At 33.0% G+C, this 27,911-nt stretch overlaps 2 protein-coding genes across 2 annotated transcripts; one reads left to right on the top strand and one right to left on the bottom strand.

Annotated features, from left to right (window-relative positions):
- Positions 1–5,525: 5,525 nt before the first annotated feature.
- LOC127725240 (glucose dehydrogenase [FAD, quinone]-like) lies at positions 5,526–18,225 on the top strand. Its single transcript, XM_052232098.1, has 10 exons — positions 5,526–5,740; positions 6,778–6,967; positions 8,042–8,170; positions 9,435–9,556; positions 10,490–10,657; positions 12,581–12,728; positions 14,504–14,658; positions 15,467–15,644; positions 16,768–16,987; positions 18,098–18,225. Exons 2-10 carry the CDS (start codon positions 6,823–6,825, stop codon positions 18,216–18,218), a joined length of 1,386 nt encoding a protein of 461 aa, XP_052088058.1. The 5' UTR covers positions 5,526–5,740; positions 6,778–6,822; the 3' UTR covers positions 18,219–18,225.
- LOC127725242 (uncharacterized) lies at positions 18,225–27,824 on the bottom strand. Its single transcript, XM_052232099.1, has 5 exons — positions 27,345–27,824; positions 26,068–26,197; positions 24,769–24,889; positions 20,266–20,402; positions 18,225–19,731 (listed from the first exon to the last, which is right to left on the bottom strand). The coding sequence occupies exons 1-5, from the start codon at positions 27,622–27,624 to the stop codon at positions 19,284–19,286; spliced, it is 1,116 nt and encodes a 371-aa protein (XP_052088059.1). The 5' UTR covers positions 27,625–27,824; the 3' UTR covers positions 18,225–19,283.
- Positions 27,825–27,911: the final 87 nt, after the last annotated feature.

Below are 27,911 nucleotides of genomic sequence, written 5' to 3' on the forward strand. Positions count from 1 at the left end.
GACGTCAAATCTTCTTGGTTTCTTCTGAATTTCCTATTGTGACGTCATGAAAAAAGGCGACCATGTCTGATGACGTCATATCCAGAAATCAACGCCACTTTGCTTATTTGAATATTATACTAAAGAAATCGGATACGGGTCACGGAAATTATATTGAAATGATAGGGAATTTTGAAAAAAAATGTCTGTTTTAACTTTAATTTAAGTGATAGACAGGTTGCGGGGACAGAAAATAAATATACACAACAATATACACCATTTAAACGAAACATAAAGACTGTCGTTGCAAAATACAAGGTTCCTGAGCTATTTTAAAAATCGAAGCGAGAGGCTTTTAACATTGCAGTATAAAATACAGGCTAAAATGGCTGAAACGTCAAATTTGCAAACTTCGTGTTGAAAATTGGCTAACAAGGTCATTACAAAAAAAGGTTGCGGGGATGAAACTTGAAACTTGAATGTCCAAAGAATAAGCAAGTCCAAACCTTGTATGTGTAGTCGTTGAACTCTAGGTTCCCACGTAAAGTTAAAATGCCCCTATTTCAAGAAGAATAAACTCACGAAAACACGAAAAATTCACTAAATTCGCGTTCATTGTTTTGATTTTGACCGCCTGACAACTTTACGGAAATATCAGAGTGATAATAAACAAGGACTCTGTGACGGGCAACTTATAATATCCGTGTTTTAAAGATTTTAATGATATCAAGCCAGTCCAGTTCAAACTATTATCACGTGGTACAATTCTCATCTACATATTATGAATATTAATTAGCAAAAGTACTACTAATTTCTGGCTATGTCACATATAAAGAACACAACTTTCTGCAAATCTTTGAAAAGGAAGGATAACATCATTAGGGAAGAAATTCCACCACTATAACTAGTGCATTGCGATATTTCTCCACTTTTAACAGTTAAAATTTAATTATTTGAAAAACCTCGGCAAGCCTCGCGCTTTAGATATTAAAATTTAACTGTCTCGAGTGGAGAAATATCGTAACACACTTGTTGCAGTAGCTCGATCTTGTGTTGCTCGTTGTGGTTATTTTTTTTTATCTGTAACTTTTTCAGAGGATTTGGGTGATAGTGGTATGTGTGGTCTTTTATAAATTAAATATACACTTGAGGCCCAAAACCCTGGTTAAAACTTAACACGATCATCGTCATATAACCTTAACTGTCATAATGCTTTCCTTGTTTTCATATAATGACAAACTACTTGAAAACTTTGCACATTAGTCAATATTTATAAAATATGTTTTCTCACAGTCTTATACAGTTTTAACTATAATAAACTTATTTGTTACTTTGTGGTAGAATTTGTATAATTCCTTTATCGCGAAGAAAACATGATACAATACAATGACTTGTCTTTTTTATAACACAACACATTTATTTTTTTTCTGATTTTTAAATTAAAAAAAGAGAAAAAAAATTGCTATAAATGCCAGATTTGAATTATTTTAATGTCACACATCAATTACGTGTCTGTTTATAAACCTTGATATAATAACAGTATAATTAAACATTATTCTTCTTAACTGAATATTTTAGGAAAGATTACAAAAACACAACAGGTGAGACAATTTTACATTTTCTACCTTAAGAAGCCGTTTACCTTGTAAAACAATTAATTTAATGTACAAATTCACTTGTCTTGTTAGATAAAGATAATTGTTTTTACATGTTTTTATGATAATTATTTTGTTGGATTATGTGAACGGAAGTTTGGTATTATCAAAGTAAGAATTTTAACTCACTATTTTTTACGATATTTATAATGATAATGTGTATCCATTTTAATGTATGGTCAATTGTTAATTATAAATTTAAATTGAACTATTTATCTAAAAAATATGGAAGTTTTTAAAGTTTCATTTCAAGAATATTTCAATTTACGTAAAATATAACATTAAACATCATGAACATATGGCATATGAACCTGTTCAGTATCTTCAGTGCATGTTTTTCACTTGCCTAAAAACTTCATATTTTTTATTTCTTTCATTTTGTATACCGCTGTTACCTAAAAATAAAAAGTTCCTGTGGTCTGATTTTATCATTTGAATTTCGCACGTAATTGAATATATATCAATAAATAAAATAATATCTTTTTCCCATATTGCACTTGGTCCGTTGTTATTTTGTTTATAATTAAAGCAGTGGAGATGAAAGCTAAATGTTTTAGAATTTTGAGATAACTATTTGAAAAAAACTATGCTGAATTGTAGGTTCTTCATCAGCAGAGATGTGTATCATTTGGCTGTGGAGTTTATTATTGATAACCATACTGAATACAGTAGCACAAGACTGTCCAGAGTATATAAGGACCCAGTATGATTACATTATAGGCAAGTTAAAAATTAGAACAAGACTGTTCAGAGTATATAAGGACCCAGTATGATTACATTTTAGGCAAGTTAACATTAACACTTGACTATCCAGAGTATGTAAGGATCCAGTATGATTACATTATAGGCAAGTTTAACATTAACACAAGACTTTCCAGAGTATATAAGGACCCAGTATGATTACATTATAGGCAAGTTAAACATTAACACAAGACTGTCCAGAGTATGTAAGGACCCAGTATGATTACATTATAGCCAAGTTTAACATTAACACAAGACTATCCAGAGTATATAAGGACCCAGTATGATTACATTGTAGGCAAGTTTAACATTAGCACAAGACTGCCCAGGGTATAATATAAGGACCCAGTATGACAAACATTAGCAAGTTTAACATTAACACAAGACTGTCCAGAGTATATAAGGACCCAGTATGATTACATTATAGGCAAGTTTAACATCAACACAAGACTGTAAAGAGTATATAGGGACCAAGTATGATTACATTATAGGTAAGTTTAACATCAACACAAGAATAAGGACCCAGTATGATTACATTATAGGCAAGGTTAACATCAACACAAGACTGTCCAGAGTATATAAGGACCCAGTATGATTACATTATAGGCCAGTTTAACATTAACACAAGACTATCCAGAGTATATAAGGTCCCAGTATGATTACATTATAAGCAAGGTTAACATCAACACAAGACTGTCCAGAGTATATAAGGACCCAGTATGATTACATTATAGGCCAGTTTAACATTAACACAAGACTATCCAGAGTATATAAGGTCCCAGTATGATTACATTATAGGCCAGTTTAACAATAACACAAGACTTTCCAGAGTAAAGAAGGACCCATTATGATTACAATATAGGCAACTTAACATTAACACAAGACTTTCCAGAGTATATAAGGTCCCAGTATGATTACATTTTAGGCAAGTTTGACATGAACACAAGACTATCAAGAGTATATAAGGTCCCAGTATGATTACATTATAGGCAAGTTTAACATTAACACAAGACTATCCAGAGTATATAAGGTCCCAGTATGATTACATTATAGGCAAGTTTAACATTAACACAAGACTATCCAGAGTATATAAGGTCCCAGTATGATTACATTATAGGCCAGTTTAACATTAACACAAGACTTTCCAGAGTAAAGAAGGACCCATTATGATTACATTATAGGCAAGTTAACATTAACACAAGACTGTCCAGAGTATATAAGGACCCAGTATGATTACATTTTAGGCAAGTTTGACATGAACACAAGACTATCAAGAGTATATAAGGTCCCAGTATGATTACATTATAGGCAAGTTTAACATTAACACAAGACTGTCCAGAGTATAGTAGGACTCAGTATGATTACATTATAGGCAATTTTAACATCAACACAAGACTGTCCAGAGTATATAAGGACCCAGTATGATTACATTATAGGCAAGTTAAAAATTAGCACAATACTGTCCAAAGTATATAAGGACCCAGCATGATTACATTATAGGCAAGTTTAACATTAACACAAGACTTTCCAGAGTATATAAGGACCCAGTATGATTACATTGTAGGCAAATTTAACATTAGCACAAGACTTTCCAGAGTATGTAAGGACCCAGTATGATTACATTACAGGCAAGTTTAACATTAGTACAAGACTGTCCAGAGTAACTAAGGACTCAGTATGATTACACTATAGGCAAGTTTAACATTAACACAAGACTGTCAAGAGTATATAGGGACCCAGTATGATTACATTATAGGCAAATTTAACATTAGTACAAGACTGCCCAGAGTATATGAGGACCCAGTATGATTACATTATAGGCAAGTAAATACAAATTTTGTTTGAACCTAAGGTAAAGTACAAAATATGTGGGACACATGCCAATGAAACTGCAACCCTACTACACGAAAAACTAAAAGACATCTAGAAGGAAAAGGCAGTCGTCTTCAATAGTAGACAGGTGTCTGGTCAATATTTCAATAAATCACAAAGAATATAAAAATAAGGAGATGTGGTAGTTGGTTCAAATGAGAACAATTCTTTTATGTGCCTATCCCAATTCAGGAGCCTGTAGTTCAGTGGTTGTCGTTGGTTCATGTCTGTCATATTTTATTTTCGTAAATTGTTTTATTATAAATTAGGACGTTAGTTTTCTCAATTAAATCATTTCATATTTTTCATTTTACCGACTATACGGTATGGGTTTTCTCATTGTTGAAGGCCGTACGGTTGCCTATAACTGCTCACATCCACTTTTTTTTTAACTTTGGTGGATAGTTATCTCATTGGCAATCAAACCTCATTTCCTTATTTTTTATAATGTATGAAATTACAAAAAAAACCCAATTAAACCAAAATTTAGCAACCCTTGTTGACCCCAGTGATTAATCACCTGATTTATTTCAGTATAACATAACCTATCATTAATATAAAGGTAATAATTCAAACAGATCTAATTATCATTTATTAGTACATTTATATTAACTATAGATATTTATGATCACTTCCTGATGTTGACTTATCATATAGTTTTAGTTAAATTTTTTGCATACCGGCAATGTTTAACTATATATTGCTCTTTTATATGACTACAGAGACCGAAGAAAACTTCTATTCATAAATATCAAGGCTTACACCAAGATGTCGTTAAATGAAATTGGATATCATGCTTTTCAATAACATTTGGTTAAATCCCTGAAAGAGCAACCCCCATCCCCCCTCCCCCTTTCCTAAATTATTTAAAATTATCAATGTGCATTGACGACTATTATCTTGGAGTAAATTATATACACCCATTTGGACTAAAGCCCTCAAGGTGTATCTAATATATACACCAAAACACTGATATTTAGCCACGATCGCAAATCTGAATTCGTTATTCAATTCAGTGCAAAATGAAAGCAAGAAACCAATATTTGACCCTAGAATATAAAACAAGGAAATCATGTATGATTGATAATGAGACAATTATCCACCAGATATTTTTACATTGATCTGACATGGTGCTTTAATCACGGAAATCGATTTTATATTATATTATCGTTTGTCCTTAAAAGGTGTAAACGGTCTTTCACACTTACGTTATAAAAACATACATTTTAATTTTCATAATCATTTAATTATATTTTTTATTAATTTATTGAGTAGTTGGTGCTGGTACCGCCGGTTCTGTATTAGCGGCCAGGTTATCAGAAGACCCACGTGTTCAAGTGTTATTATTAGAAGCTGGAGACAAGGACACAGACAGACCAGAAACACCATTCATTACTACACCGGGGCTAGCCAAACAACTCAGAAATAGTTCTGTAGACTGGAAATATTTTACACATCCACAAGAAAATGCATTGTATGGTTATAAGAATAAGGTATTATTTCCTCGGAATTCAAATACAAACTACAACGGCTGGTTAGAAATTCTACAAAAAGTATGGACCAGTTACAGCGTTTTGTTCTATTCTGACCTTAGGCTGCTCCTTTTACTATATTATGTACTTGTATTTCTCCCATTAATATAGCATATGGTTTTTCAGGATGTTGTTATGTCCTCATTGAGAAAACATCGTCATATGTAAACACACCAAGATGAAGTGCACATGTAATAATATCTCATATCTTCGATCGTCACAGTTGAATTCTTAATTAATTCTTAATCTGCTGCTTCGTATCTTGAAAATCGTCTAGGAATTGAAACTGTGATGTTCGGTCGAGATTAAAACTTTACTGCAAAGGAATCCATCATCTTTCCAATGGTGAATTTCCCATTTACATGTACTAGTAACATCACAGCAGAGCCCACGTATGGCGCATATTTTCCAGGTGACACTATATTCCAGGGCGTACTTTTTCTTTAATGATTTCCTTAGAAGGGTTTCTGCTTATAAAGAAGCTATTTGACTAAATGTTCCTAATGGTAAATCTCAACTCATTCATTCGCAAGTTTAACGGACGCCATCATAATTTGGTTAACTATTATGTAATATCTGTGTCACAGATGATCACAGAAATGTTCCAATTATAGCCACAATACCATCATCGAATGCTACTTTTTGATGGGTTCGTGTTGCTCAATCTGGTGTCTGTGAAGTGTTTTATAGGCTGTATCTTGTCTTTTCGTTGATATGTTTGGCAATAGTAATTTCTGTTTGAATTTGAAGATCTCTTTGGTATCCCCCGCCTCTCTTTTACAACTGAAAATTGACCATGACGTTCGCTTGATAACTAAATTTTCCGACAAAAGAGTCACCACAATAAGAGTAATCTCAATAAGAGTCATCTCAATAACAGTTTCATGGACGCCATCATGATTTGGTTGTTGAATTTCCGTGTCATTTTTTCAGTATTGTCTTGATACAATAGAATATTTTAGGAATTGCCTCTCAGATTTACAGTACTTTTTTTCCAGCAAGCTGCCTTACCTAGCGGTAAAGTAATAGGAGGTACGTTTGCAATGAATGATATGATTTATCAGAGAGGAAGTCCAGATATATATAATGAATGGGAGGAGAAAGGGGCTAAAGGATGGGGATTCAAACATGTCGCTCCTTACTTCCGCAAATCTGTAGATACAAAAGTGATAGAGTTGTCTAAATCAGGTATGTTAATAAGTAAAAATAAATTATCTCAATTGATGCAAAGTATAGATATATGTTTCAAAATTGATACTATCATACCAATGAACGGACAAAGTCTCAAAACGTCTTTAACTTGAAAGATAATAATGATAAGATAGGATTAAGATCCCTTGCTGTTGGTTTTCCTCCTATATTTTGCAATTGACACAAATCAGTTTTAATGGAAATATACAAAGATAATTATATAAACCATAAGTATCAAAATATTGCCCTTTGTAGCTCTTAAATAGTAAACAAATAACTCCTTTTTTCTATGAACTTTTCTTTAGTTTGTAAGCAGCCAGGTTTAATAATAAATTATAAGTATATCAAAATTAAAGATTTTGATCATGCAGTTACTTCGAATTTTTTGGCAAGTTACTAGTAACAAAATTCAAAATTTGATGTTTGTTTTGATTTTGTTTTTTAATTTTAGTATGCTTTATTTCAAGAACAGCGTATTTGACATCCAAAGAAAAAACAAATTGGGATCATTGTGATAGGGTTATTTTATAAACTCTTCAATTTCTGGATGAAATGTTTTGTTTTTTAGTATTGTGATATAAGACATCAACAAATTTAACTTTTGGCAGTGTTATGTTAACCCTCTTATTTGCTTAGCATAATTAATGATATACGATGAAAACTCTCTTATTTTCCATTGACTGATCTTTCCAACTACAAACCATTTCGATAACATTCATTTGATATGTTGAATATATCTGCATTACAATTCTAATAAAATGTAATAAATACAATTAAAGATTATTGTGCACTTGTTCCATCGATGCATCCTACACCATTATAATTATTATTGAGGATTTATCAATAATTAACATCTCTCTAGTTGACCATTGAATGGTTCTTCCCTTCAAATATACTCAGTAGTTTATGGGAGGTAAAGATGACCAAAACTGCACTATCGATAACAGACAACTCGTGTAGCATCGCTCTTTCTGGACTACTTTATTATATGCTCCATCATTCATTATGCTTTACCCCTTGGTGGCGTCATATTTTTATCTTTCACCCTTTTTCTTGAATATTATTTTACAGATTTACACCGATCTTGTGGACCAATGACAGTTTCCACGTTACAGCCTACCTCATTGTTAAACGTGTATTTCAATGCAACAAGAAGTCTAGGATATGATACCATCAATTGTAACGAAAAGGAAGATCAGGGTAACTGTTCATATCTTTTTATAACAATCCTCTAATGATAATAGGAATTAGTTAACACAAAACTCAAACTTGAACTTAAAAATGTCAGTAGGTCCTAACAAGGTTTTAATTTTAAGTGAAATGTTTCTGTCACAAAAAGTGCTACAAATATGTTTTAATATGAATTGATTACCACAGAACCCAAACTTGAATATTTTCAAGAAAAAATGCATAGATATCCTGCTGGTCATGTCCTACAATTTTATGACATGCATCAAAACGACGTGATTGGTTTTTTTAACTGTGCACGTTAAGACAAACGGCGAAAAGAAAAATAACAGTAGATCAACATCATACTAAGTATTCTGACTGATAAAAACATTATACATAAAGATAAGATGGTGTGGTATGATTGCCAATGAGACAACTATCCAACAACGTTCAAATGAAGTAGATGGAAACAATCATAGTCAGCCATAGGCCTTCAACAATGAGGAAAACCCTTCTAATCAAACATTGTCGTTACATAATTTCGAGTAAATCCAATATTTGTAATAAAAGTATTCATCCAAAATCAACACAAATATTATTATACACTTTAAGGCACACTACAAAATCAAATTTGTGCTCATTCTAAAATTACACAAGGGCTCCGTTCGCTGACATAGTGCAAAATGTAACCATGATAACTAAACAAATGATCGAAAAAAATCAACCCCTTCATCTGAATAAAGGAGAAGAAAAACGTAAGAAACAACCACTTACCAAGTGCTAAAGCTTGTCATTAATACAACCCTTTCGAATCCAAAATTAAGTAACTTCGTTACACATTTGCATAATGTATAATGCATGTTTTGGCATCATATTCAAGATCATATTAAATCGTCTTTAATACATTGTATTAGTGGAAAATGTGGCACCAAAGTAAACGCATCAAAACAAAAAAAGTTATCTTGCTTTCTTGGGAAATTTATAAGTTGTTTTATTGTTAAAAGAAAAGGTCACCAAAGATACCAAGCCTATTATTTAAAGCACACGATGCTTTTTTATTTAAACAAGACTTAGTAGTGGTGCATGCATCAAAACAGCTGTTTTCTCCTTTGTTTATATTAATTAACAAACATTTATGTGATATATACTATACAAATAAAAATAATTGACTACAAAAGTATCAACATAACATAACGCTATGATCAATGCACAAAAAGTTGAATGTTACTTTTGAATGTTCTTGTTTAAAACTTGTAAATATCCAACTGAGAGTAAAACGATTTTAACTTGATAGGAATATGTCGGATTCAAACGAACATACGAGGAGGTGAACGATTGACCACTGCTAAAGCTTATCTGAAGGAAGCACGGGGACGACAGAACTTAAATATTGTCACAAATGCATTGGTGTCAAGGGTAAGTCAGTTTAAGGACTATGTGTTTTCCTTTGTTTATATACAAAGGGTAAAGCACCATAACACGTGAAAAATTATGTCACTATATATATAGTTGTTCGTTTGTAATTGCGAATTCCCCAATTAATAATTATATACACGTTTTTTGGCCTCTGTAGATATGTTTGCATATCGACTATTACGTTAAAAGGGAAAAGTCTCAGTGTAAATTTAAGTTAGCCAACTTACATAACTCATGCTTTCTCAATGTTTTGTTTGTTATACTGTCATTACTGACGTTTGTAGTAGCGTGCTGGAGAGAGTTTCTCCAAAAGATTAAACAGCAATTTGATTTTTTTATGGCATAAATCAAATGTTAGTAAGTTTCTAATTACGTTGTCTTTAATTAGGACCTTTATTGAAGCTGCATGTCAGTCAATAGTTGCTACAAGTGGATAATGCAAATTATTATTACACATATGGTTTGTCGGGTAAAAGTGTATTTGTATCGTTTCGATAGCATAGGTCCAGGGTATTTCATTTATATATAAAAGAAGATAAGAAGATGTGGTATGATTGCCAAAGAGACAACTTTACACAAAATACCAAACGACGTAGAAGTTAGCAGCAAATTTAGGCCACCGTACGGCCTTCAACAATGAGAAAACCCCATACCGCATAGCAGGCTACAAACGCCCTAGCATGACAAATGTAAAACAACCCAAACGGCCTGATTTATTTACAAAACAATAATCGAAATCAACAGATGACATACAGTAAAAGATTACCACTGATTTATAGGCTTTTGACTTAGGACAGGCACATACAGAGTGTATCGGGGTTAGACATATTTGCTGGCGCCAAACCCTCATCTTGACCTGGGACAGTGGTGCAACAGCACCACACACGTATACTATATGCATACTTGATTTTATGAATATTTTTTCATTTGCAGGTTTTGATTGCCCGTAGAAAGGCAGTCGGTATAGAATTCATTTTTTCCAACGCTTCATTCCAAGTTCTAGCATCAAATGAAGTTATTCTATCTGCTGGCTCATATGGTACTCCAAAGATATTATTCTTGTCTGGAATAGGACCAAGAGAACAACTTTACCACTTGCAAGTAACTAAATTTAAAAATGCACTACACACGATAAATCAAATGTATATGTTCATGTTTTTCTGTGAACGAAGACATGTATGCCATGAAACTGTTAACAATGAAAATATAATTCCGATTTCGGACACACATTATAGACCAATATTTTTTGAAAAAAATGTACATATAACCTGTTTCAAGGCAGTAAAAAGAGGTCGTCAAATTTTCCTGACCGCATTATTATATAGGTACAGCTATATTGAAAAACTGGATTTATTTTTAATATCCTATAAATCCAAGCAGTTCAGAATCACTAGCTAGTGATTCTCACTTAAATTGATAGTTCACGTGCAGTGGTACCAACCAGATGGCAGTAAAATAAACATTTAATATCTAGTCCACGTGCAGTGGTACCAACAAAATGGCAGTAAAATAAACATTTAATATCGATTTCCGTGCATACGACACTATAGTTCACGAATTAATGTTCACCCATCACGCTAAAGACCAATAACATGGCCAAAAAATGAAATGATCGAAAAAAAACTTTTGTAAGCATTTAAAAGAGAAAACCAAACGCTTCTTAAATCAACTTTGCCGTATAACCCCTAATGTTTTTCAAGGATACAATTTGGGGACTGGAATTATACAAACGCAATGTATACATTGCTTTCATCTGGTTAGTACCAACAACAAAAAAAGCTCCGGTTAATTGGCAGATGTTACCCTTGAGGGCTGATAGTCCATCATTAGTGGATGTGGCTCATTAATAGTAACATGAACTGAACAGTAAATATCCGTTTGCAGGCGCTTGGCACATGTTTCCTGTACCAAGTCAGGAAAATGGCCATTCTTATATTATAGTTCGTTTCTGTGTGTGTTACATTTTAATGTTGTGTTTTTGTTGTGTCGTTGTTCCCCTCTTATATTTGATGCGTTTCCCTCAGTTTTAGTTTGTAACCCGGATTTGTTTTTATCTCTATCGATTTATGAGTTTCGAACAGCGGTATACTACTGATGCCTTTATCTGACATTCACACATTTTTATGCAGAAAAGACTGGCTAATTGCATTTAATGCAAGAACAGAAACAAAAAGTTTGATGCCAACCTGCTCTAGAAGACTGAACAGCTCGTAGATTGACTTTGTTGTATTTGTTAAAACTACGGGTTTTAATGCTCTTCAATGTATTTGATTTGGCCTTTGAACTGTTTTGATTCGAGAGACATTAATGAGTCTTATGTAGACGAGCGTTTCTAGCGTAATAAATTACAAGCTTGGTTTTATTAAAAAGTTTTTGCAAAAGATTAATCTTAAGTTTACTATATAACAAGAACATATCTCTTAGATCTTATGTCATATGTACTTCAATGTGACTAAAATTGAGAATGGAAATGGGGAATGTGTCAAAGAGCAGAAAACAGCACAAGGGCACCAATGGGTCTTCAACACTGCGAGAAAATCCCGCACCCGGAGGCGGGCTTCAGCTGGACCCTAAACAAAAAGGTGTACTAGTTCAATGAAAATGGACGTCACACTAAACTCCGAAACATATAAATGAACTAAAATTAAAAACATACAAGACTAACAAAGGCCAGAGGCTCCTGACTTTAGACAAGCGCAAAAATGCGGCGGGGTAAAACATGTTTTGTGAGATCTCAACCCTACCCTTACCTCTAGCCAATGTAGAATAAACAAACACACAGCAATCACACAGTAAAACTCGGTTTCAAAGAAGTCCGAGTCCGATGTGAGAATAGGTAACAGACGAAACTAAGCAAAACGTCAATGATACATAAATTAACAACGGACTACTAGCAGTTACTGACATGCCAGCTCCAGAACACAGTTAAACCGATTGAAAGAATGTACAGTTTGTTCAAAATTCTCACAAAAATTCTTTACGTTTTGAGGATAATACTATGTTAATAGAAAATAAATATTACAGATTCCTGTGATAGCTGATTTACCTGTTGGAGAAAATTTACAAGATCATATCTCTGTTGACATCCGAATATTTGTTAATGTTTCTACCATAAAACCTAATTTGAAACTTGACAGACTAATGATCGATCAGTATTTCTATCAAAGGAAAGGTAAGAGTTGACATTGTGGTGAATATCTTTTTAGTGCAGGCATTCAAAAGACAAAACTGGGTCAATAAAAGTGCTCCATAGCCATCATCTTAGTGAAGTTGTAGATTTATATAACAAAAATTACCTTTATTACTGTACTATAGGGAATGTCCGAAATCAGAAAAATGAAACAAATTTAGTTTTATTGAAAAAATTACATCAAAAAAGATAATCATTGATATTGGGTCACACTCACATAATGTATTTATAATACACTAAAAAGTAAAATAACACCATACCAAACTCCAAGGAAAATTCAATACGGAAAGTCCCTTATGAAATGGCAAAGTCAAAAGCTCAAACAAATCAAACGAACGGATAACAACTGTCATATTCCTGACTTGGTACAGACATTTCCTTATGTAGAAAAATGGTGGATTAAACTTGGTTTTATAGCTAGCTTAACTCTCAGTTGTATGACAGTCGCACCTAATTCCATTATATTGAAAACGATGTGTGAGCAAAACAAACAGACATGATTGGTAAAAATGTCAAAAATTGGGGTACAGCAGTCAACATCGTGTTTTAATCATAATCACTATAAAAACAAACATCTATGTCAACAAAGAAAAACAAAAAGGCATATAGACACTCTATAGACAAAGTACATAAGCAAAAATAAAAGGGGGGCAGCTGGCCGAGTTGTCTAAGTAGTCGAACTACTACATCACTAGCCTGTCAACATAGGTTGTGAGTTCGAATCCCGCACGTTTGACTCCATTCTTTATTGACTGAGATAGTCAGTTTTCCTACCGAAGGTCGGTGGTTCTCTCCGAGCACTGCGGCTTCCTCCACCAATAAAAACCGACCGCCAAAAAATAGCACAATATTGCTGAAAGTGGCGTTAAACACCAAGTAATCAATCAATCAATCAAAAATGAAAGACAAAAATACAAGGAATAATCAAAGCACAATTACACAATGGCGGGATGTATAAATACCGAGCCACGCCAAAAATATATTACCAAAAATGGACTAAATAGTAAAGGTTAAAAATACAAGTTGCAGAGTATTAGAATCTTTGACACAACGCTACATGAAGCTCTTCAGTACAGAAACAGTAACCATATTCACACAATTTTTGGTCGTAAGTTATACTGAAATGTTCCTCTTTTTTTTGTAAGATTTTTTATGAAATTCATCGCAGATTATTTGCATACACCAAGCATATAATATAATACCGCATATATTTTTCCACACATGTGCTTCATGTATTTGTTTGATGGCTTTACTAAATTACGAATTACTAAATGAGAATTTGTTGACGTGTACGACGAGTCCGTGTCTCAATTCACCAGCGACATATTTTTCCGGGTTATATCTTTAGTTACCAGAAGAGTCGTCTGATTTGAAAATTTACAAATTGAGTCCTATTTCTCTATGGTTTATACATTATGATGGAATGAAGATTCGCATTGCGGTGAAGCAGGTTTATCTGGAGACGCTTACCCTGTCCTACTTTTAAGAGGGTGTGGATGGGGTTTACAGAATAGAAAATAATGGGCAAAAAATATAAAGAATAGAGAACAATGGAACAAAAAAATAAAGAATAGAGAATAATGAGGTGCTAAAATATAAAGATTAGAGAATAATGGGCACAAAATATAAATAATAGAGAAAAATGGCCTAACAATTAAAGAATACGGAAATGAAGGACCCCCATCCAGACCCTCTTTTAACGTCAGTAAACACTGCTGCCTGTGTTATTCTAACTTGTTATTTTATCTATTATGTAGGTCTAATGGCATCTATTGGTGGAAGCGAGGCTTTTCTTTTCGCAAATACAAATAAAACTAAACAATTGCCCTACCCAGACATACAGTTAACGTTTAAATCTACTTTAGCTGACCATGACCACAAGTTACTACGAATCATGAATAAAGATGAGAAGGTAACTGCTTGTAGAATAAATGTCCATATGATTGTCCAAAAGCAGGACAAAAGGGTTAAAGAGGCAAGCGGAAATCATGAATGAATGGATTTTTTACTTTCCTGTGGCAATTTTAACATGTATCTAGTTCATCAAACAGTTAATAATGAAGTCGTCTGATGACATATAATAATCTTACTTCTACCCGATCAGTGTTTCTCCTACTTCTAAAAGCTGCGTGCAAAATAATTAATCATTAAAAAAATATTCTGCTTGAAATAAGCGGGTATGAAACTCACAAACACCTGTTATTTATGCGAAATTGTTACAATGAGACTACCGATATGGTTCAGGCAAAATACGCGCAATATGATTCCCAACAAAATGTAAACAGTTTGCGTACTTGATATGTCATACTGTAATTGCTTTTCGAAACGGAATCTCACTGTCGAATGATAGGAATATTACTGTATGTTGTACAGTATTTTGTTTTGGTTTGACGAAAATCACTGCTAATTACTCCAATTGAATATTCAAAGTATGCAAGCATTAAGCTGAGTAAATTTTTTTTTCAAGTACAACGTTTTTATCAAAGCAAAACATTCAGGTATTAGCATAGAATTTCTTCAGCGTAAGATTTTTTTTAATGAATGAAATAGACACATTACTTTATATCTATAGAATTTACTCACAATTTAGATTTTTAACAAAATCTTTATTTGACGTTTTGCTCTTTCACTTTACAAAGCTCACATGCACAACTTTACCTATTGATACATATAACACGATGATAATGTAAATATAATTATAATGTCTTGATTTATTACAGCTGATCAAATCCTGGTATTCCTTTGGTAGAAAGAAAGATGGCATAACATTAACCGTCAAACTCCTTCATCCGAAAAGTCGAGGTCATCTTTGGTTGAATTCGACGGATCCTAATGAAATGCCGTTCATTGATCCTAAATACCTGTCAAATTTTGAAGATATTGAAACACTAAATGAAGGTAGAATTTTTTTCTTACTTATGATTTGTTTATTCCTCGTATCATATGATCGAGAAAGATAAGTGACAGGTTTCAAAACCCTGAAAAAAAAATTAGTTACACGCACCAGTTTTGCCGGTACAAAGCGAGACCACTGAAATCATTTTTGTTTCTATATAATCTGTGTTACAGCAGTTGTGCGTTGTCTTATCTAGTCAGTTGGTTGTGATTGTTACTTATTACTTATTTATTTAAGTGAAACTTATTATTGGTCCTTTAGGGTTTCCATATGTTAATACAAATGGAAAAAAAAACATCTTGCACTGTGATATTGTCGGCTGTTTTTCAAAGCATGTTTTATTCAGCAACGTCATGACAAGTACAGGAAAATAATTATAGCAAAAATACCAAACTCTGCGGTAAATTCAAAACGGGGGAAGTCTATAAAAACTGAAAAAATCAAACGTTATCAGCCAACAGAACGAGTGAAAAACAATTGTCATATTCCTGACTTATAAGAAGAATTTTCCGAAGACAAAGGTGGGTTAAACCTGGTTTTAAAGCTAGCTAAACCTCCCACTTGTATGACAGTTGTTAATAGTTCTATTATATGGACAAGATGGGTGAGCAAACTAAACATATATAATAGTTAATGTGATCATAATTGGGATCCAGCAGCTGTACTTGAGTAAACATGCATCACAGACGCAAAACACAACTGACTAAAAAATTCATACAAACATACAAATACATCTTACAAAGACGCCAACAAAAAGGTGTTGCAGTTGGTAGTAAATTTGACAAAGACCCCAAGATATGATCTCGTAAATACCCATATGTGTATATTGCAAAGAATATATTTGTCAAGCAAAAGTAGGTAACCTAGTACTTTAATGTATATCTATTCTGAATTTCAAGGCATGCAGTATTTAAGCAGAGCATATATAGAACAATCCTCTATTTTGCTTCTGTGTGCTGAATACACGCACCTAAAAGGAAGCATACATTAATCAATACATTCTTGTTAGGTGGTTTAAAAAATGGTTTATTTCATATTTATTAATGAATTTTTTACGTCTCTTTTTTCAAATTCAACCATAATCGATGCTTTAATCCTTAAACCATCTTATTTTAACATTTGCAGGTATCAAAATAGTAAAATCAATCATTGAAACACCAATAATGCAGTCCATAGGAGCTACGATGGAACCACCTTTTAAGGGATGTAAACAATTTAAGTACGATTCTGATCTGTACTGGAGATGTTATATACAAACTTTCTCTGACCCTGGACATCATCCAGTCTCCACCTGTAAAATGGGTGCTCTCAACGACGTTCGATCTGTTGTTGACAATACACTCAGGTAAATTTGCCAAGTCCCTGCTTAATATCCGGATCTTTTTCTTGAAAGCAATTCGTATTAGGACGACTTTAATTTAGGATTTAATTACAAACGTTACTATTTTAGATTCTTCAATGTCAACGTCCTTACCAACTTATCGTAGATACACACTCTCTGCCCCAGCATATGGCGTTTACATATCTCTATTGATAGTTTTTTTACATTATACGAAACTTCATTACCAGGGATGTTCTCATAACAGGTGCCACATGCAGGATCTGCTCACCCTTTCGGAGCACCTGAGATCAGCCCCGGTTTTTAGCGGTGTTCTTGTTGCTCAGAGTTAAGTTTTTCTATTTTGTGTTTTGTGTACTGTTTTGGTCTTTTTCTTTTTTCTTTTTTTTTGCCATGGCGTTGACAGTTTAATTCGACTTATGAGTTTGAATGTCCCATTGCTATCTTTCGCCTCTCTTTTAATATAAGAACTGTATTTGGATGCTGAATAAGGAATGCAAAGCAAAATAAGGTACCCTGTCGACACATTCGTTCTTTTTGTACTTTATAAAATAAAAACGTCTATCATAAAACAGTGATTCTGATACCCCTAGATTTTAAGAATTGAATTTCATCTACACTTTTTTAATTAACAATTTCATTTGAATGCGGATTTGTTTGGCGGGTAGTGCATGCATTACAGGACACGCTTACTTAGTCGACGCACCGGGTTTCGCTCCTTTTGTCTTTCATGTGATTCTCTCAGTTTGTGTTTGTTACTTTTATGTGTCTTCTTAATCGATTCGTTACATTTGAACGTCGGTTAAATACTTATGCCTTAATTTTTAAACAACGTTTGTTCAACTTCGTACTTTATTTTTCCTTTATAACATCTTTTATTCGAGTGTCACGGATGAATCTTTTGTAGACGAAATGCACTTCTTGCGTACAAAATTATAAGCCTGGTATTTATGATGAGTTTATTTATTCTCTTGATTTTTCCTGGGTATTAAATAATGTATGGTTAAGTACACATCACGATAAAGGACTAATGATAAGAGAACTTAAACTTTCTTATGAATTTATTTGTTATTCATTGCAAAAGATGTCAATACAGCACATTCGTTCTTGTTACAGGGTGAAAGAAGTCTTCAACCTGAGAGTAGTGGATGCCTCAGTTTTTCCCGAAATAACAGATCACCCAAATGCAGCTACGATTATGATAGCGGAACGAGCAGCTGCTTTGATATTGAAATAATACTTACTAGTTATTTTATATTATTATTTGATACTTGAATTGATTTGCATAAATCCTTTAATGATGATTGTACATTGTTTTGTACTGTACTTGAGACATATGTACATGTTTATAAAAATATACTGTTGTTTGAATATTCTCTAATTTACTAAAATTATATCATCACTACATTAATAATTACCGTATATAATATACATTCCAATTAATTGTTAGCAATGTCTTGACTTATATAACGAAGACCTCTGATTTATGGGAAATGGAAGATTCCATTCTGAAAATGAAGATATGCCATTAAAGTTTCTTATCCATTTGTATGGTTCATATGTCAACCTGTGGGGGGAGAACACATTTTTAGACGAAGAACAGCACCAAATGCGCTTTTTCGTTGCTTTGCATATAGGGAAGTTGTATGATGGATGAATAAACTAATAGAGTATGTTCATTCTTTTCCAATGAACGTTCGTACTTATTTTATGCATCTAATGACTGAAAAATCATATCTGTAAAATAAGTTTCTGTTAATTCGGATTCCATTTGAATGAAATAGCAACACTCAGTTTTAAACACTGCTGAAGCAATCAGAAAAAAGACTAGTAAGCGGCCAAATAAAAAGACAGCCGGGATATATCAATAAAACAAGAACATTTAATCTATCATAGGCGGATCCAGGGAAAGAGGAATGGCGATATTGTCAAAAATACCGCCGAGCGTAGCGATGCGATCTTTTGTTTTTGGCTATTTAAACCATAAAATGATTTTTTTTTTAATCCGCCACTGTCTTGTACAAACGGAGGTATTGTACATAGAGAATAAAGAGTTCACAAGGAAACGAGGACACAGAGACTATTTGATTGATCTTGAATTCAGAATTTACATGTAAATATCTTTAAGCTAATATTTGTTTTTGGTTCCTTAACCTTTAAGCTGGCGACTTATCATTATATTGTTTCTTTTTTATATATATATTTATGACAACGATGTCTTTTTACTACTTTTAAGTTCAGATTGATAATTTAAAACTCTCTCTCTCTCTCTCTCTCTCTCTCTCTCTCTCTCTCGTTTCACCTATAAAGCATGCTCATCAAAATCCTTGCAACTTCCATCGACATTTGTAACTGTAATGGTAATACAAGGGTTATTAGAGTGCTGCTCTATGCTGAACTCCGCTCTTTCTGACATATTAATACTATGGTTATCAGCAGGGCGTTGCTCTGAGCTGACCTCCGTTGTCTCTTCTGTGTCTATTTTAGTCAACCTTTCCCTTTCCACTGCCAAACGAGATAAGTTTCTCTCTTTCCGACTTTTGAGATAGACTTTGCGTTTCTTTTGTCGATGAGATGGGTTTTCTTTTTCGTAGGTTTTCTTTAAATCTTTACGTATCATGAAAGCTGCATAAACAAATATGACAATGAATACAACGATTCCTGCTATTAAAGCTTCGGATGGCAGTCCTTGTGCTTCTTGTGTATGCCACTTATATGATAAAGTTCGACCACCATTAGAGAACAGTTCCCTAGAGGAAAATGAAAATAAAGAGATTTATTTCAATTCCTTTTCATACGCCATACAAGAAACCCCATGTACTACTATATATGTAATAATTGATGTAATTTCACTATAAGACGTATTGTCATGACGTGCATCCATGAAGTAAATGATGTCATGTAACTCTACATTTGAATGTACTGTTGTGCAGTGCCGTGGTGTAGTAATTGATGTAATTTTACGATACACTTACTGTCTTCTTGTTTCCAGCTTATTAATGAGCAAAGCTTTTACAATCACTATGTAAAGTTTTCGAAAACAGATATTCAGATCCGCATCAAGCCTTTCAGTCATAAGATATTACGCAGTACTCGGATTACAAAATGCTCGAAACACAAGTACAATAATCGTACTCGAAAGCTGTGATATATTTGTGATTGGTTGTGTAGCTTTTTTACTATAGAGTTGTCTTGCATTAAAACAAAAATTAAAAAAAAAACATATTACGTTATTTTTTTTTCTACAAAACCTCGTGAAAAGAAAGTAAATATTAAGTGCATACCCTAATTCCTTCACAACATGAAATAAGGCTTCACCATACAATCCAGACTTCAACATATTAGAGGTTTCATTTCGTATTCTGTCCAAGAAAGAGCTTGAAAGATTTTGTGTTACCATACTTCCAATTGAAAGCCATATCTAGATTAGATAAAAGTTAGAATAAATAAATTGTAAATTGTTTTGTTATAAATTAGGCCGTTAGTTTTCTCAATTGAATTGTTTCATATTTTTCATGTCGAGGCCTTTTATAGCCGACTATACGGTATGGGTTTTCTCATTGTTGAAGGCCGTATGGTTGCCTATAATTGATTACATCCACTTCATTTGAACTTCGGTGGATAGTTGTCTCATTGACAATCATACCACATCTCCTTATTTTTATGAGAAATGAAAAAAAAAATTATGTTCACCTCTTAGTTTCTAAGAAACGTTTAATATTATATCTAATGAATTCATTATTTGAAATTATATAATTACTACTGACTCAAAAACATAGGTATTATTCAAGGTGAAAGGCAGGGGCCATGTCAATGAAAGTATCCTAGGATATGTCCTAAGATATATCTTATGACATTATTTAGGATGGTCTGAGGACGTGTCTGAGACTGGTCTTAGGGTGTCTTTGTTTTACATTCTAAGTATGATTGTCCTAGGACCATCCTAACACATTTATTCAATTAATACAAATATGTAGAGAATTAAATGAAATATATTTTTATGTATTTCAGTATATATGTAAAGGGTGAGAGGTTACATATTTTATGGGAAAAAAATAACACAAAATAATGTTTTTACGTAATACTAATTGGATACATTATCATTTATACTATTAAAAATTATAAATATGCAACAACTAAACTAAATTGTCACAAAACTTTGTGAGAGGCTATCACCGTGCTGCAATTTAAGCTATATAAGGCTATGTATTGAATCAGCCTTAGTAAGAAAAGAAGTCCGAAACCGAAATTCAAATGTTTTCCACATTTCAATTATTGTACATTTGGTCAGGTGCAAAAATGTTTCTAATGTTGATAGAATTTTTAAGCTTAAAAAAGGGCAGTATTATTAGACACTTTATGTTGTTATACATGTATATAATGCAGGACCTTATTGTAAACTAGTCTCTGGACTAAATATGGTATCCTGTTGAAATAAAAAAAAAAAATATTATTAAATTCTGCTTGCCAAAGTAAATAAGCATAGGGGAATTTTATTCAGCAAGCAAACAAATGTGGCGACGAATAATATTAAGGAGAAGACATGGTATTGTATCTACACAGAGATAAATTCTCCAAATACTGACTAAAGGCCATATTTGTTGTTTTTATTTCGATTTAGGACATCGTAATTTTAGGACTATCCTAAGACACCTTGGAATATATACTAACATTAGGGCCAAATTTAGGACATATCTTATCTTAGGAGTCTTTCGTTAACCTGACTTAGGACTAAGACGTGTCCTAAGACCATCCTAAGACACGTCCTAGTCCTAAGACAGCTTCGTTGACACGGCAATTGAATTTAAGATTTAGTTATGTCCTTAAGGCACATGAGGTACATCTTCCCGGGGCAAACATAAAAACTTTATTTTAATTTTGATATAAATTATTAAAATGCTACTTTGGACAAATTAACACATAATTACGGGTGTATTGTTTGTAAAAAGAAAACAGAAGTGACATTGAAACATTATAAGTCGTAGAAAAATTGAAAATATATGCCCCAAAGAAAGAAAAAAAAATATATAGATTATTAATGACTAGACAAAATTAACACCACATAATACGGGGCTGATTTCAGATGCTTCTGATGGGTAAGTAGATTCAGCTCCACACGTGTCATTCCCAGTGTGGTTAAAATGAAGTACAAATTCGGTAATTAGTAAATGTAATGCTATTTAAATGGAATTGTATTTGTCTAAGTCTTTTCTTGTTACTACAAAAAAGCTCGGACCAGTCTTTTTTTCAAGCAAATTCTCAGAAGTCCATGGGACGTTATTCTACCAGAAGTGTGTAAACTTGAACGAAAGGTAAACTTATGTCTTAAATTATGATACACATTTTACCAAAAAAACTCTAGACTTGCATATAATTCTAAAAATTACAGAAAAATAAAGTATTCTTAGAAATGTTCTTAGTCTAAAGACCGTCATTCCATGAAATGGCATTCAACCCTAATGAAAAGCAATCTCGATCTGTAAGTCACCATTGCACTCTAATGTACTAAAATTAAAATCAATTTGCAGCATTACGAAATTTGTGTACAGAACTGTTTGATTTTCAGTAGTACGGAAAAGCGTAAAAAAATGAATGACAGAAGAAAGGACTGTGTTAATACGATGTGACTCGGCCAGTTAGCGGAGAAAGCCTAAAACCGATTTGTCAAAAACACAAATAATGTCGAGAATTCAATGCTCCGTTCACGGTGCCTTCTGATTTCTTACTCAGGCCAAAATCAAAATTAAGTTTGTTTCCCCTTACCCGACCGACCCTCTAAAAATCCGCCGACTGAAATAATTTTTTTCGAAAATCACGTTGTTGTTTTTTTTTTTCGTTTCGCTCAAAAGTTCGTTTTTTAATTTCGTTTCCTTGAATGGTCCGTATTTTCAACATTCCGCGAAATCATTGTCGCCCGTGTGTTTGCAGCAAAGGGTAAACAACGTATGCAAGGATACTGAAATTGGAATGGAATAATGTTTTAAATAAATGCACCCAAGCAATCTTAACTACTATTCCATTCTAGCTACGCCTCCAATAACAAAATGCGTAGCGAGAATGGCCGAGTAGTTACGATTGCGCATCCGAGCTCACCCTTGAGCTTAAAATGTTAGGCCCGGTGTTTCTGTCGTGTTTGTGGTAAATCCCTGAGTTCGCCTTTATCAGTGGTTGACTCAATAAGTTGTATATTGGCGTGCTATTTATGCTATTTTGTTTCATTTCGTATGTGATATTGGACCATACACTAGTTGTCTTTGGATAAAATAGTAGTTGATTTTTTTTCGAGCTCAGCATCATATTGTGTTGTGAAAAGTCGAGATGACTATACCAGCTAATGCTTTGATAAAAGTTCTTGTAAGTTCTTATGTCTTTTATAAGCTATTATGGGCTGATGATTAAATATGGTCACACATTCCGGGTTTTGTGAAATAAGATGCCAGTGTTTCATTATTATATTTTCAGTTTCTGTATAGATGGGTTGAATTTTGTTAACATTACAAGCGGTTGCTCCCGTTTCGCTGGGCGATGTGTTAGCAAGGTTTCCCTTTCTGTATTTTGTGTTTGATAAAAAAAAAATCGTTGATTTCAGATATTTGATATCCTCGTTTGAGCTTCTTACTGTTTTTTTAAGATCAGTTTTGCTGCTTGTGTTTCTGAGATACCTCAATACTTCACCCTTGATAAATCCTTTCAATGAAAACACTTTTTGGGTGTGAGCAGTGTCTGTGCAGATATTGATATGTTTCAGTTGGTTTGATATTGGTTTTAATGTCTTGTATCATACTATGCCTTCGTTAAAGAATCTTTCTCCTTTGTATAATTATGACAGTGTCTAAGAATATTGTTTCATTACAGGAAAATTTGTAGGTGAACTTCAACTATCATTATCATTTTGTTTCTCTGTGTTGAAAGCGTTGTAAAATGTGTTCAAGAATTAACAAACATTGTAAGGTCTGCTAACTCAGCGAATGCTGATCCGCACATAGGCACGCCCAAGGTTTCATGGTAAAGTTTATTGTTAAAAATAAATTCATAGTTTTCTAGAATAAGCCTTAATAGGCGTAGTCATACTCGCTTGGATCACGGTTTGTGGCGTCTAGTATTTCCTTAAATGAAAATCAAGTGTACATATTTTTTGCATCGAATGTTACTAGGTAGCAGTCTCATTGGGGTTTTATATTTTCAATTGAATTAATAAAACTATAAGAAAGATATAGAACCGTGTCTCAATTTATATGTGGTCTACTCTAAGTCACAAAGACATTGATATTTACAAACATTTTCTAGTCTGAAATTGTAAGGTCTTCTAGTCATGCATAATACGTTATACAGTATGTTGTTTTAGTATCAATAAAGTTCAATTTGTTGTTTTTCTGTGTTTTCCTGTATGTTAGATATATTCAAGAGATTTTCTCTAAAAAAAAAAAAAAAAAGCCTACCTACCTACCCACTTCCAAAATGGTGGGGGGTAGGGTAAGGGGAAACAAAGATATTTTTAATTGCGGCCTCACGTTTGTTTGAAAATCATTTTTTTTATCTACTTAGTATACGTGTTCTTCTCCACGAATGTTTAAGAAGGTGGCGAGATATAAATACAATAGCCAAATAAAGTTCCAACCTTTCGATACATTGTAGCGTTAACTGTCTCGGGTTAGAATCGAAATTAATTTAGCTGCATTGCCTATTTGTATTTATTGGAAATTATATCAAGCAATTAATAAAATCAAGATTCTGGAGGTAAATACATTATACTCCTAAAATCCTAAAAAATAATCCTACTATCTCACCAGCCTGTCCTTCTGTGATAACACAATAACCACGTCACTATCACATGGGCTGAATTTCCATTTCTGTAACCTCAGATGGTCTGAAAACTCTGAGCCTAATTCATCTATATCGGAAAGGTTCCTGATAAATAATAAAATGTAACCTAACTGATTCATATCTGAAGATTTAAGAAATATTTTATGTTATTTGTGTTCTTCATTATCTACGCGTTATCGCTTCGTTATAGTCGAATTTTCTTTATTCAGTATTGTATGACGTAAGTAGTTTGAAAAAAAAACATGTGAAATGCCGTCGGTTTTTATTTCAGAGGGGTATGACATACTTTTGGGTGTTGGGTAAAGGGTTTAAAAAGTAGGGGTGTGGTTTATAGGGGTAAACAGTGGGATCTGGGGAAAAGTGGAAAACAAGTGGGAAGTGGGAAAAAAATACAAAATAAGTCGGATTTTGGAAATGGGCACCCCGTGTCATCCTCCTTGTTTGACTGGGAAGTCCCTCTATATCTGCATTTTATGGCAGAGAGAGGCAAAAGATACCAAAGGGACATTCCAACTCATAAGTCGAACATAAAACAATCCTCCAAGGTGGAAAAATGTGCATTTAGTTTCATCATCTACACCGCTCTTTGTCAAATGCGATGACATAAATCGTTCATTCTGTCTTTTCGAGTTGTTTGGTATTAGTAAGTTCTTTGTTTATCGTGAAAAAAGTCTATAAGGGGAATGTACATCAATTAAAGTATACGTCACACATTTTATGTTTTATGTACATCCACATTCATCATATAAGTCGATGTCGTGTATATGATTATTGTAACATTCAGTAAGGCCTAGTATTGAGTAAATTTAGAGCGTGACATGTTCTTAAGTTGAAGACAGAATGTTGAAGTTACTCCTAGATTTCGCGCGTTTGGTTACTCTCTCTTTACCATATACTTAACATTTTTCAATAAACTAAATTATCAAATGATATATAAAGAATAGTTGCCACTGTATGAAAATAAGTAAAAACAAGAAGCGTAACTTTTACCAAAGTAACTTAATAAAATAATGTTTAAGCCACAGGTTAAATCTTTAGTAAAAAAAAACGTTTTGTTAATCAAAATACACATCATAGTCCTTTATCGTATTTCCCAACTAGATCCAGTCATTTGTAAAAAGCATTAAACAGCATGTATACGTACACACGTTTTCACCTTTCACCTTTCGATTTGTCTTATTTTCATTTACATATTTTTTGCATATATTTTGCATATTTTGCCTATTTTGCATGTAAGAAAATAATTAACTTAAAATACTTACATATTATCATTTCCTATCTGTCTAACTACTCCTATGGATATACTGTAAAAACCTTGGCCATTTGGACAACTGGAACAGTTACGGAATAAGTCCTGTGCAGTTTTATTTATGGTATTATCTATGCTATCAGCTGCAACAGAACATTATACCCTTTTTTATATAAGAAGAAGTACTCTGAGTACAAAAATGAATAACAAAAAAAGACGATTTTAGATTGAAAATAGTTGTGAAGTATTTGAAAAGCTTAAACTGGTAATATCTTTAAAGTATACTGAATATTTATGGAAATTTAACAGTCGAAAAATGGCAAAAAAAAAAAAATTTTTGTAACAAATGACAAAATTTAAGTATTATCACACATATGTCCTTATGGGATATATTAAGCACGTGTAAGTACGACCGATTAGACTCAATAAGAAAAACTGCACTGTGCAACAACCAAAAAGATGACCACTAACTAAACAAGAAAATAAAACAAACTATATATTATAAATTTTAAAGTAGATTCAAAATGTCCTTGCTACTACAGTAAGTAATTAAATTATTTATTATAGTGATATGAGTAAATGAACATAAATATATATTTAGATGAAATAAAATGATATCCTAGTCAGTAGGTCCCACGTTTGAATGAAATCAAATGATATCCTATGTCCGTCATTTATATGAAATCAAATGATATCCCTATTCCCTACGTTTGAATGAAATCAAATGATATCCTATGTCCGTCGTTTATATGAAATCAAATGATATCCTGTGCCCGTCGTTTGAATGGAATCTAATGATATCCTATGCCCGTCGTTTGAATAGAATCTAATAATATCTGTAGTTCGTCGTTTGAATGCAATCTTATAATATCATACATGTATGTCTGGACTGTTGACTGTTTTCTCAGACTTTTGTTGATTTCAGCTTTTGATTATTTTTTACCCTGTTTTGTCATGTCACTGCGGTAATCGTCTCGGTCTCATTTATTTTGTAAGCCAATATTATGTGTTACAGTAATTAAATCTACGATTTAATACTATGGCCTACAAACTTTTTGTCGTTTTAAATCAAGGCTTTTGGGTCAATTTTCAGTGGGGAAGACACATTAAATCAAAATAACAGTTTACAAATTTGGTGCATCCGAAATACTTGTCTGAATAAACCTTCGTCAGGAACGCTACAAACCTAACATTTGAAAGCCGGGGATGTATAAATACATTGAGGAGCTATGTGGTCGAAATGAACCTGAAAAATATAGCCAAAATCATATACAATGTCACCACACATACCTTCCTCTTGACTTAGTATATGATCAGGATCACAAATCCATGAGGATTTACAGTTCCGTCCACAGTAGTCCAATTTTGTATCAGTTTGCGGATTCGGAAAATTGTCCTTATTCCATTGGGAGACATTAGGTCTACCTTCGCAGCTTGAGTGATTCACTTTTAATGATGAGGAAATGTGTTCCGAACAAACATATTCATTGTTGAGCTGGGTAGAAAGAATTGCAATGCTCCAGCATATAAACACTTTCGATAATGTATTGTACATAATCAAACGAGCCATGTTTTTTATTTAAGCCATTTGATCATTATAAACAGAACATATTTCAATAAAGTGTTGAGTTGGTAGCTGTTCTCTTTTATATTCCGAAAAAATGGAATAACTTAACAATTAAAATCAAATTTGTGTGGAATATTTAAATCGAAAAGATTGTTGAACGTCTTAAATTTCAAATACCTTTAGAGAACATTAAACCCGTTGAACGTTTCTTTCTACACAGCTAAGCATAAACAATAAGAAATAGTATACAGACATAACAATTCAAATTCCTTCTTTTGTACTAAAATAAT

This window comes from Mytilus californianus, unplaced genomic scaffold (assembly GCF_021869535.1).
Source record: "Mytilus californianus isolate M0D057914Y unplaced genomic scaffold, xbMytCali1.0.p SCAF_15, whole genome shotgun sequence".
Classification (NCBI taxonomy): domain Eukaryota; kingdom Metazoa; phylum Mollusca; class Bivalvia; order Mytilida; family Mytilidae; genus Mytilus; species Mytilus californianus.

What these genes read in the sequence shown, in the direction of transcription:
- LOC127725240 (XM_052232098.1), top strand. Translation starts at nt 6,823, where the DNA reads ATGAATGATATGATTTATCAGAGAGGAAGTCCAGATATATATAATGAA. An exon ending in CAAATGCATTGGTGTCAAGG is followed by an intron (nt 9,557 to 10,489) that starts GTAAGTCAGTTT and finishes TTTCATTTGCAG; the next exon opens with GTTTTGATTGCCCGTAGAAA. An exon ending in AACAACTTTACCACTTGCAA is followed by an intron (nt 10,658 to 12,580) that starts GTAACTAAATTT and finishes TAAATATTACAG; the next exon opens with ATTCCTGTGATAGCTGATTT.
- LOC127725242 (XM_052232099.1), bottom strand. Translation starts at nt 27,624, where the DNA reads ATGGCTCGTTTGATTATGTACAATACATTATCGAAAGTGTTTATATGC. An exon ending in TATCACAGAAGGACAGGCTG is followed by an intron (nt 20,403 to 24,768) that starts GTGAGATAGTAG and finishes TATCTAATCTAG; the next exon opens with ATATGGCTTTCAATTGGAAG. An exon ending in CATGTTGTGAAGGAATTAGG is followed by an intron (nt 19,732 to 20,265) that starts GTATGCACTTAA and finishes ATTTTCCTCTAG; the next exon opens with GGAACTGTTCTCTAATGGTG.